This window comes from Aythya ferina, assembly GCF_964211825.1.
Source record: "Aythya ferina genome assembly, chromosome: 2".
NCBI lineage: Eukaryota > Metazoa > Chordata > Aves > Anseriformes > Anatidae > Aythya > Aythya ferina.
The window spans coordinates 83,315,541-83,327,682 of record NC_140297.1 but is presented as its reverse complement, the minus strand read 5'-3'; the positions used below and the strand labels follow the sequence as shown (position 1 = coordinate 83,327,682).

The 12,142-nt window shown below is 40.0% G+C and overlaps 1 protein-coding gene across 2 annotated transcripts in view; it reads left to right on the top strand.

Annotated features, from left to right (window-relative positions):
- Positions 1-10,458, top strand: part of TRIO (trio Rho guanine nucleotide exchange factor) — a 243,511-nt gene extending 233,053 nt beyond the window's left edge. For both annotated transcript variants that reach the window (XM_084511132.1, XM_084511133.1), the window contains 8 exons: positions 658-796; positions 1,158-1,185; positions 2,059-2,221; positions 6,097-6,218; positions 6,369-6,447; positions 7,110-7,310; positions 8,038-8,176; positions 8,922-10,458. In XM_084511132.1, coding sequence (XP_084367258.1) covers positions 658-796; positions 1,158-1,185; positions 2,059-2,221; positions 6,097-6,218; positions 6,369-6,447; positions 7,110-7,310; positions 8,038-8,176; positions 8,922-9,464 — 1,414 coding nt within the window. In that variant the 3' untranslated portion in view covers positions 9,465-10,458. The remainder of the gene's footprint in view (positions 1-657; positions 797-1,157; positions 1,186-2,058; positions 2,222-6,096; positions 6,219-6,368; positions 6,448-7,109; positions 7,311-8,037; positions 8,177-8,921) is intronic.
- The last annotated feature ends 1,684 nt before the right edge of the window (positions 10,459-12,142 follow it).

Genomic DNA, 12,142 nt, shown 5'->3' with positions numbered 1-12,142 from the left:
AAAAAAGTGGTAAGAAAGAACTTAAATGCATGTATTCTTTATCGAAAAGCTGTAGTAGTGCAATCTTCTGGGAAAAGTAGATTAATAATACTTCCCTTAAGAGAAGCAACTGTTCCTAGCTTATTCAATAGGATGAGTTGCCAGGTTAGACATCTTTGTTTAGGAAAACCATCATAATGTTTGCTCCAAGCAAAATGAGATTTCAGAGTTCCTAGATTTCCATCTTGAGCCACAAACCTACTTAAAATGGCTGGTGGTGCTAAAAAGATCTCTCTCAACTCTGCTGTAGCGGATCTAATATCACAACCACATTCTTAGCAGTTGTATGTAAAGCTTTTATAGGCTGTATTTGAAATGGATTTTGTGCTGTTTGTTGTTCAGTTTGATTGACAATTTGTATTTTCATATGGAAAGTTTATGATTGCAGCAAAGAATTCAAGAAATACTGAACTACAGACTAATCTTAAGAGCTTGCTTACAGTTTTAACCAAAGATAGCATCTCTTATGGAATACTTAATGTATTTCATTTCAGTATGCTTTAATACAATGAAATAACATTCTGGGATAAATGTCATCTTCATCTCAAGCTAGAGATTATAACACATAACTGAGAGTTTGAAAAGAAAATTTATCAAAGCTTATTGTTCCACATTCAGGAAGTCAACATCTTGGCACACAGCACTCCGTTTAAGGAAGAAATCTGAGAAAAAAGATAAAGACGGCAAAAGGGAAGGCAAGCTAGAAAATGGTTACCGCAAATCCCGAGAAGGACTTGCCAACAAGGTTTCTGTAAAGGTAAATGTGACAAAGAAGTAGTAGTTTTCAAAAGGAGTTATGTTGGAATTTCTTTAAAAGTTGCTTCTAGTTCTAGCTCTGATAGAATTTCACGTGAAGGAATTGGAAACAACAGTGGTTCTAATGGTCAGTGTTTGTCAAATCTCAAAACAAGATGATAGGATTTTTGAACCCACAGGCATGATACTGCATATAGATACTGCAGAAAAAGTAGAGTGGTACAGAAAATCTGATATTTAAGTGTTTATTGGACCTTTGTGGGTACAACTAACGTCTGCCCATCACTGTGCTTTATTTTCTATAATTCTTTTATTTATTATACATTTATAAGGACACTAATTCTTTGATTTCTCCTTTCCAGCTTCTCAACCCCAATTACATTTATGATGGTAAGTTGTTTTCATCTTTAAAAGTCACAGTAAATGTAACTTGATTAAAGCATGATTTATTTTCTTTGAACTTGCTTGACATGAATTACATCAGGAATTAGTGTTTTCTGTAAAATACATGTAGCCTCATTTGGGACAGGAGAGGCAGTTAGTGAAATGTCATCTCTCTTTTTTTCTTTTTAAGATTAAAGGAAGATGTTCTTGTTTACATGTCCAAAACAATGTAAAATACAAGGATCATATGATATGTTGCTCAGAAATATTTGTACTAGTGCACGTGCACTGAGACTGTATGGAAGTTGGGCACTGCTGAATTTGCAAAATAAGAAGGTCAAGAGTTGGAGACCTCTGCTGCTTCATTTTTCACCTTGCATCCTAGGGGATGTGCAGGGTCTCTCCAGTGCAGAGGCTGATCAGGAGAAAAACAGTGGCACTCTGGAGTAAGAGCCAAACTTCTTGAGTTTCACCTGTAAGCAAAAAGGGAAACCACTACACTGTAGAGAAGGTGTTTTGTGTTCCCTTCTGCAAATGCAGCTGGACATAAAGATATCCTAGCTGAACACATCCTTAAATATTTTTTACTTCTGGGTTTATTTAGCTGACTTGACCCAAAAGGTTTGGTTCACTGTGGTAAATTTCAGGGTTATCCATAGCATGTCAGTAGTGTCATGTCCAAGTTTATGCAGAGAAAAAGTATTAGCTCTACAGAGCCCCAGCAAGTGCCCTAAATGTGGACATGCTCCAAGGGCAGAGGGATAGATAAACCCTGGAAACTGTAAGTACAACATACTTTGTCTAATAGAAGAGAGAGTGAAATAGAAAAGCAAATTGATGAACTTCAATTGACCTAATGCCATTAAATTCTTCTTCCAGTTCCCCCAGAATTTATAATACCATTGAGTGAGGTTACATGTGAGACAGGAGAGACCATCGTGCTTAGGTGTAAAGTCTGTGGTCGCCCCAAGGCTTCAATTACTTGGAAGGGTCCTGATCATAACACACTGAGCAATGACGGTCATCACAGCATTTCGTACAGGTACAGTAATTTATGTAGTATATCTCTTTGTCTTAAAAGGGAAAATTATTCTAAATTACCTCGGTGGCTTACTTGTTTTGATATGTTTGGGGCATTGTCCTTAATTATATCCTCTATTTCCTCCTAGCATTGGGCATCCAAAAAACAAACAAACCTTAGCTCATGATGATACTCTGATGCCACACAGAAAGATTCCAGTGATAGCAATTCAATTCTCAGCTTGCCGCTGTCACATAAATTTCCAGGTGCCAGTGGCAAGAAGATTCAAAGCTGGTCTTGATGGATAAAACCCCAGTGTCAGAAGGCTACTTTAATCTTACAGGACTCATTAATATTTAGCTAACCCTTGTGCTTGTGTTAAAGTTGGCTAATGAGTTTTCCATCCCTGGGTCGTAGTTGGTTCCCACTCAGCTGTGCCAGCATAGCAGTTTCTGTTGGATAGAATCACAGAATCACAGAATTTTCTAGGTTGGAAGAGACCTCAAGGTCATCGAGTCCAACCTCCAACCTAACGCTAACAGCCCTCCACTAAACCATATCCCTAAGCTCTACATCTAAACGTCTTTTGAAGACTTCCAAGGATGGTGACTCCACCACTTCCCTGGGCAGCCTGTTCCAGTGCCTCACAACCCTTTCAGTGAAGAAGTTCTTCCTAACATCTAGCCTAAAACTCCCCTGGCTCAACTTAAACCCATTCCCCCTCGTCCTGTCACCAGGCACGTGGGAGAACAGGCCAACCCCCACCTCGCTACAGCCTCCCTTGAGGTACCTATAAAGAGCGATAAGGTCGCCCCTGAGCCTCCTCTTCTCCAGGCTGAACAAGCCCAGCTCCCTCAGCCGCTCCTCGTAGGACTTGTTCTCCAGGCCCCTCACCAGCTTCGTCGCCCTTCTCTGCACCCGCTCAAGCACCTCGATGTCCTTCTTGTAGCGAGGGGCCCAAAACTGAACACAGTACTCGAGGTGTGGCCTCACCAGAGCTGAGTACAGGGGGACGATCACCTCCCTAGCCCTGCTGGTCACGCTGTTCCTAATACAAGCCAGGATGCCGTTGGCCTTCTTGGCCACCTGAGCACACTGCTGGCTCATATTCAGCCGACTGTCCACCATCACTCCCAGGTCCTTCTCTGCCTGGCAGCTCTCCAACCATTCCTCTCCCAGCCTGTAGCTCTGCTTGGGGTTATTGCGCCCCAGGTGCAGGACCCGGCACTTGGCCTTGTTAAACTTCATGCAGTTGACCTCAGCCCATCGGTCCAGCCTATCCAGATCCTCCTGCAGAGCTTTCCTACCCTCAAGCAGATCGACACACGCACCTAACTTGGTGTCATCTGCGAACTTACTGAGGGTGCACTCGATGCCCTCGTCCAGATCATCGATGAAGATATTAAAGAGGACCGGCCCCAGCGCCGAGCCCTGGGGGACGCCACTAGTGACTGGCCTCCAACTGGACTTGGCTCCATTCACCACGACTCTTTGGGCCCGGCTATCCAGCCAGTTTCTAACCCAACGAAGCGTGCGCCAGTCCAAGCCAAGAGCAGCCAGTTTCTTGAGGAGAATGCTGTGGGAGACGGTGTCAAAAGCCTTGCTGAAGTCAAGGTAGACCACATCCACAGCCTTTCCCTCATCCACACAAAACTGCTTTAGCACTGTTAACAGGATCACTGAGGTGATTTGTGATAAAAAGCAGACTTCTCTTCACCTGGAGGAAGGTGGAACACTTCTAATCTGGATCCTGGATCACTTCTTTCCTGGATCCAGGAAAAGCAAAACTCCAGCGAAGGAACAGGGACTGCTGAATCTGTTGTGTTTCGTAGCCTTGGTGCAGGATAACTTTCGGCTTTGAGACATAAAGATGGGATTGTCCTCAGACAGGAATACTTCATTGTTGGGATTTTCTGGAAGTGTTGTTTAACTTTATCTGAGTATGGCCAGGGGTACTCTCATGTCATATTCAGTTGATTTTAAAAACAATAAAATTCAGATGGTATTTTTCATTAATTACCGCAGAAGAGACCATGGTTCTCTCACACTGACCCAGTGCTTGAACTAGAGCAGTATGCTGTGGCATTCCAGTGCTGTGACATGCCACATTGCCAGTCCTTTCTTTTCATTAGTAGCATACATCGTTTTAGAGGCAAATGACTGCTTTTGGAATGATTATGACAGTACTTTGCAAAGAAAAGCCTCTGGTTCATATTAACATTGCAGTGCTACTGTTTTCAGTGTCGAAGCACGGAAACAAATATCTTTGTCTGGTTTTAGCTTTGCTGTGATAGAACTGAGCAGACTTAACTGGTAATTCAATGAGCTGAGTAATAACAGATATTACTGCATTTTGGATCGTGAAACTACCTGTTAGAAACGTTTTTTTTTCATTTATTTTTTATCCATTTACTGAAAGCGTTATTTAGTCACTTCAGTGTGAATACGTCTTGTTTATGAATTACGTTCTCACTTCAGAATGAAGTTTTTTTGTGAAACCTTTCCTCCTTAATAGCTATATTAGAGGCTGTATGATAGAGCCCAATGCATATGCAAACCTGTTAGCATGTTATGTTGTTCTTTATATTCTACTGTAGCTGCTTTTTTCTTTTCACCTGGTATAATTTTTGTTGTGGAGAGACAGGAACATTGTGGCAGCTGTGCTGTTGTATCCAGGACCATTGTGAGACCCCAGTAAGAGCTAGATTCACTAGAATTATCTCACAGTGATCTGTTACCGTTGCAGAATTATAACCAGTTAATCATGCTGGTTGTGGCTGACAGATTTTTGGAGATACTAGTAAAGAAATGTTCTTTGAGCTGAGGGAGGAGAGTCATCTTCCTGTGTTCCTAAAATTTACATTGTTTTCCCCTGAAATTAAATGGTATAATAAAGACAGAGGCAAACAGCTTTTGTTTTAGTAACTCAAATGACTTGAGTAACTGGGGTGGATCCAAAGGCAAACAATAAGAATGATGAAAAATCTTGAAAATATGCCATGTTGTGAAAGAATAGCACAATGTTTTGAGCCTAGAGGTGAAAAGCATAGGCAAGATATGCCAAGTGTTCACATTTGTAAGAGACTTATGCAAATAGAATTATTTACTGTTCCTGTCAGTGGTAGATGGTATAGAAAGTACTAAAAATGGTATATGGTAGATGGTATAAAAAGTACTAGAATTGCACAGAGGAAGATTAAGGCAGACATTTGAAGACAAACCATCAAATAAAAAGGGCAGTTGAGCAATGAGAAAATTTAAGGAAGAGTTTGTAGAATCTTTCTCCTGTCTGATATAGATTATTGCTGTCTCTTCTGGAGCTGAGAGAAAACTTCAAAAGACTTCCTGAGTTTCCTCATACCCTCATACTCCCAGATTCTGAGGTCTCTGAAGTCACACTGTGGTGTACCTTTTGTACTGAAGGTGGAGCCCATTCCTACAATGAATGAATGCTTTGAAAGTAAAAACATTAACCCAGCTTGTATACAGTTCCAGGGAGTCAGGGATGGAAACTAACCTCTCAGAAGGAATAATGATGGATGGTTGTCTTGATACTGCCTCTAATTAATTTGCAAGAAATAGAGGGAGCATGGAAAGCATTTGCTTTTTCAAACATAGAGGAACCTAGGATGCACTAAGACAGTGTCAGTGAGGATGTTTTTTTTATTAAAAAAACACTATTGTCTGCAGGATGTTCCATGATAATTTGTACACACAAAATGTTTGGATTCTGCTAGACGCTTCTGAAATGGCAGGAACAGGGTTGAAGTTGTCAGTAGAGTACAGGGGCTGGACAATAAGAAATCTTAACATTGTCGCTCTCACTTTGTCTAATTTTCATAGTTTAAGGTCTGTAAACTGAATGCAATGTTCATGGATGCCATTGTGTTTCCCAGTGACTTAGGAGAGGCTTCACTGAAAATCATTGGCGTCACTGCAGAAGACGATGGTATCTATACGTGTATAGCTGCAAACGATATGGGTTCGGTTTCATCTTCCGCCAGTCTACGAGTTTTAGGTAGGCCTGTCTCGTTGCTCTTTTCTTTATGATTACATTCAAAGCACCAGGTACCCAGTTCGATAACTACAAACATTTAGTTCTAAGGAGGCTCTGACTGTATTAAATATTGCCTTTACTATCCTTCTCTTTTTCTTTCTTCTTCTGTAGGTCCTGGAAGTGACGGAATCATGGTAATCTGGAAAGACAACTTTGATTCCCTCTACAGTGAAGTGGCTGAGCTTGGCAGGTGCGTTCTGTATGCTGATGTCAAAATATGAGCTTCTGATTCAAGAAATTGAATTGTCTTTCTAAAATGCTTATATGATCCTAGAAGGACATAATTACATTGAGCTAAATAAAAATGAGGAAGCCAAAATCTTACTTGCACTAGATGGCACTGCATAAATAGAACACAGTTAGGCTGAATTAGTGTCATAGATTCACGGATGAGTGTTCGAGTATTTTGGAAAGCTACAGTCCTTTTTTTTTTTTTTTTTTTTTCATTTTTTTAGTATGCCTTACTAAAGCTGCTTCTACAGCGAAGCACTCCAAAACTTTACTTAGGGTATGAAAATTAAAGCCCAAAAACATCTGAAATTGAGCAAAATATGAAATAGCTCATGCAGAATATACATTTGTCTCGCTTATTGGATGGACCTTTGAAAGCTGGATATCACCTTGACTTCTTTGCAAATGCATTAAAACAGATCTCTATCTGCAGCTAATTATTTATACAGACATATTTTGTAGAAGATATATGGACTTTTAAATCTTGTTTATGGCCAGAACTATTCTGCAAGGATATCTTATCAGAGATCTCAAATTGGTATCTCCCAGAAACTTTGAAGGTATAAGCATTTCCTTACTGCATTTTTCAGTTAATCCTTTCCTTTCAATACTGTATTCCAGGGGCAGATTTTCTGTCGTTAAGAAGTGTGACCAGAAGGGAACCAAGCGAGCAGTAGCCACTAAGTTTGTGAATAAGAAGTTGATGAAGCGAGACCAGGTTACCCATGAACTTGGAGTCATGCAGAATCTCCAGCATCCCCAGCTCATTGGCCTTCTCGATACCTTTGAGACCTCCACCAACTACATACTAGTATTAGAAATGTGCGTAAAATGCAGTCTCTACAGCAGACTTTCCAGGGTGTTCATAGTAGTTTATAAATAAGAAACATTAAGATTTCAGGGAAGTTTGACAACACCTAAGCAAAATACTGCGGTTCTCTAATACTGTAACTAAAATGTCAGGTTTAATAATAAATTTGGGAGGAAACAAGCTGGCATATTAAACTGACATGTAGGTTATCTTAGTCTGGAATTCCAGAAATGATTTTAGGTCAAGCAATTGCAGAAGTGAATTTGAAATGTTGTGATCTGGTAGTTTGATGTCAGCTCTTCCCTTCATATCCTAGTCTTTGGTCTTCTAGATTTTGAAGGCTCTAGCAATTCCCATAGCCTAATGGCAGGACACATCTGATCTTTCGGTCTAGATAACATGCTATATTTCTTCCTTTTTTTCTTTGCCTTTACCCTCTGCTCCCAGTCCAAAGTTAGTTCACCTTATTTTAGGTGCAGGTGAGCTGTAAATGACAAAACATTGCGGCTGGCAGGCAGAAAAGTGTATGATAGAGCAACTCAAGCCAGACAAGAGAAACAGTGATGATTACTTCATGAAATTGTGGTTGTTAGGGGATGCTTGCTATGAAGGTTTTTTTTAATATAACATTCAAAATTGATTGTATGGTGTAGGCTTTTTTTTTTTCTTTTAGTTCTTGTATACAGTATTAAAATGTAAATGTTTTAAGACTTGCATTAAAATGTAACCTTCCAATAGGGCTGACCAAGGTCGCCTTCTAGACTACGTCGTGCGATGGGGAAACCTCACTGAGGGGAAGATCAGACTCTACCTGGGAGAGATTCTGGAAGCTGTGCAGTATCTTCACAACTGCAGAATAGCACATTTGGACCTAAAGGTAAGGAGCGAATGGAATTTCCAGCAGTGTGCGCCTTTCCAGGCATAAAAACTTCCTTCTAGGAAACTGGCAGCTGTATGAAGGAGAGGGAGGCAGGGAGGAACACTATCCCCAGATGCTTTAAATCACTCATAGCCATCAAAGCAGAAGCTTTGAATTCCCTACGCTTTCCTCTTAAAGCTTGCTGGCTGTTTCCTTTGTGCTGGAAGTAATTGCTGTCAAGCACGATTGCTTTGTTTTGGTTTTTAATATATATTTATTTTATTTTTCCCAGTGAAACTTGCAGCAGAAGTTCAAATGCAAGGTTTTTGTTCTTTATGTGTCATAAAGCAAATAGAGTAATTGTTTATCCACCCTCTATTTATAATTGCTGTACTTTAAGATTAAGTTCCCAAACACAGTTTTCTGTGAAATTTTGCAGAGCTGTTTTTGCAAACACTTGCAGTCTTATCTGGCAGAGCTATATTTCCTGCAAAAGTTAAAATACCAACAGCTGAAGCACATTAATGGCACACTTCAGTTGGCAAGAGAGTGCCTGCCAGTCAGTCTGGGGAAAGGACTGGTAGGACTGCCTAGGAGCTTAGCAGAGCTGCCTACAGCAGTGATCCTCATCATTTGTAGCTGTTTGTTACTTTCTTGAGCTAGCAGCTCGGGCTAGGAAACAGTAATGTTGGAACACCAAATGTGTGTTGGATTGACCTGAAAAAATACTTCTTTTTTTTGCTTTTGCTTTTATGTCTTCTAGCCTGAAAATATTTTGGTGGACCAGAGTTCCTCTAAGCCAACAATAAAACTGGCTGACTTTGGAGACGCGGTCCAGCTCAATACCACGTATTATATCCACCAGTTACTTGGAAACCCAGAGTTTGCAGCTCCTGAAATTATTCTCGGAAATCCTGTTTCCCTCACTTCAGATGTTTGGAGCATTGGAGTGCTCACATATGTCCTTCTTAGTGGCGTCTCTCCTTTCCTGGATGAAAGTGTAGAGGAAACTTGCCTGAATATTTGCCGCTTAGACTTTAGTTTCCCAGATGACTACTTCAAAGGAGTTAGCCAGAAGGCCAAAGATTTTGTATGCTTCCTGCTTCAGGATGATCCAGCTAAGCGTCCCTCGGCTGCACTGGCCCTCCAGGAGCAATGGCTGCAGCTGGGGAATAGCAAAAGTGCTGACAGCATTGACATATCCAGACTGACTTCGTTCATTGAGCGGCGAAAACACCAGAATGATGTTCGACCCATCCGTAGCATTAAAAACTTCTTACAGAGCAGGCTCTTGCCAAGAGTTTGACCTTGCTTGAAGTTCTCTCTCATTCTCTTTCACCTGCCAATCAATCAGACTGGAGATAGACTCCTCCTGCCAATCAATCAGACTGGAGATAGACTCCTCCTGCCAATCAGCTGTTGACTTGAATTTTGAGGAAAGCAAACCCCGAGCCAACCAGCTGCTAGCGAATGTTCGTGTGCAAACGCATTCCAAGGGGACCACGCGAGGTGGCGCGTGGGACTTGCAATGCAGACTTCACTGGGGTGGAGGACGATAGCACTGTACTCTGCAAAAAAGCAGTCACGAGTGATACAGTAACAGTATTTTATTCAGGTTTCTGCAAAAAAAAAATAGTTTTTTTAATAAACAAGAGTTGAATTTTGCAAGTGAACTTAACTACCGTTTTCAAGATTTATTCAAGGAAGAAATGCCTATGTTCAAAGCACTGGTGTTAAAACAAAAATGAAATCACGCCTGGAGAAGACTCACCCAAATGGCTGCCCATTGATAAGGCTTCCATTTATAACATCTGGTTTTCACTTGGTCCTAGAGCTTTCCAGTTGCCTCGCCTGTATGTATCTCACGTAGCAGTGCACTGAGATCAGACTCTGCTTTTAAGTGCATCCAACCTCAAAGTTTTTGCATACAAATAGAATGAATCGTTTTGCTCTGATAAAATGTAGGCCTTACTTGTATATAGACTGTTACCTGCCTTCGGTCTGTAATTTTTTTCCCTCCTTATCCTTTTTTCCCCCCCTCCTTCCTAAATGGTGGTATACCACTGTGCGGGTCTTCAGTTTGGGTCAGTGTTTGCTGTCCCGTTTGAAAAGGACGTCCGGTTGGTGCCCAGCTTGCCAACCCGGCTGTCAAGCAGTATACAGCAGGATGAAATACTGTAAATGCACTCATTTGGGATTTTGTTTTATTTCATATCATGTGCAATGTTGTGGCTTTAACATTTTATGCAACTATTTATGAGGACCTCTGTTGTAACTGTAATAAATATATAGAAAAAGCACATACTTAGTACGGCGAGCTTTATGGTTTTGTTTGTGTGTTTGGGGTTTTTGGGTGGGCAGGGGAGGGTGTTGTACCACACTGTCATTATTAGTTTAAGATGAGGGTTAGCGTAGAATTTAGTCAAGACTAGTCAGTTTTAAGGATTGTTGAAAAGAGAGAGAGAGAGAGAGAAAGAGAGAGATTCGTATCCCAAATCTCCAACCGTTTAAGAAATAGGGTGACACTTTTTAAAATTTATTATTATATTCAAAATGCCAAAGTATGACTTTCCCAAAATCAGTCTCAACACTTGCTACTTTTTAAGAATTTTCAAAGCTGTTTACTTCTTTCTGTGAAATGAACAAATGACTTTTGTGCTCTTTGGTGAAGAATTACATTCAAAAAAAGTAGTGGTCAGATGATGAGAGTCTGACACGTAATGTAATTGTCTTAGTAACTGTTTTTAAGGTTGAAGTAATATTAACGTGAGCTATTTAAGAAGACAGAGATGGTTTTCTGTGCATCACTGAGTTCATATGGGTGTGCTGTCATCTATGTTTGTGTGAAATGCCATGTTTAAAGAAACCAAGCCGACATCCCACAGTAGTTAGATACATGGGTCTTAAGCCATAACCTAGCTTGGGTTAGTTTTGAGCTTTGCGGCTTCCACTGTATTCTATTTATTCCTTTTTTTTTTTTTTTTTTTTTTGTAAAGTTGTACAGAAACTTTTTAAAAGAAAACAACTGACTTCAGAACTGGATGTGTATTCGTACCAACCTCATATCATTATGTTTGTGTATTATTTTCCTTTATTGTTTTAGTTAAATTTTTGCTTTATTTTGCATGTATATTTCTTTGTACAGTGACGTTACATGTTTACACAGTATGACGTGATGTAAATACTTTATTTTGCCATCAGTTATTTTGAAAAAAAATTAAACATATTTGACATATTTGTCTGATCTCTTGCTTTAAGGAGTTTGAAAGTAGGTTTGGTTATATTTTAATTTGGCTCTGTATTGGGGAAAAAAAAAAAGTACGTTGTTTTATTGCCATAGAATTCATTTTAATTTGCAATGATGTATCTTTATTTCGTGCCTTACAAAATAATATTTGCCTTTGCTCCAAGTGTTGAGTGCTTTGTAGCGTCCTGATTGCTTTCATATAAAACATGCATAATGCTCTGTGGAAATTCATTACAGTCTTTATTAGCCAGTAAATTCTGATCAGCAGAGTTTTCTTCCAGATGTTCCCAATTAAAGACCAAAGGATTACAATTTGGTTTAATATTAAGCCAGGGAACAAATTTCCCACATCTTCATAATGAAGCTGGAAGGCCTCAAAGGAAAAGTTTATTTAATCCATAAAGATTTGGGTTCTCTGTTCACATCCTACAAGGGATGAAGCAGAAAGGTTTTTCATTCATTTTGGGTATTTAGCACTCTCCCTTTTCTGTTAACACACTTGCAACTTGAAGTCCAAGGTCAAGAAACAATGCAGATTGTTTTTGCTTGTCACTGCATGGTATACATGACCTATTTACACTTTTTATTCTGCTGTTATGTGTCAGTGATGAAACTGCTCCTTTATACCTCGCAATTTACTGTTGAGACAGAAAACTGAGAGAGGCAACTTAAATTGAGACAGAGAGTATTTAGGGAAGATGTACTGCCAAGCGTGAGCCACTAGAAACTTTTTCCAT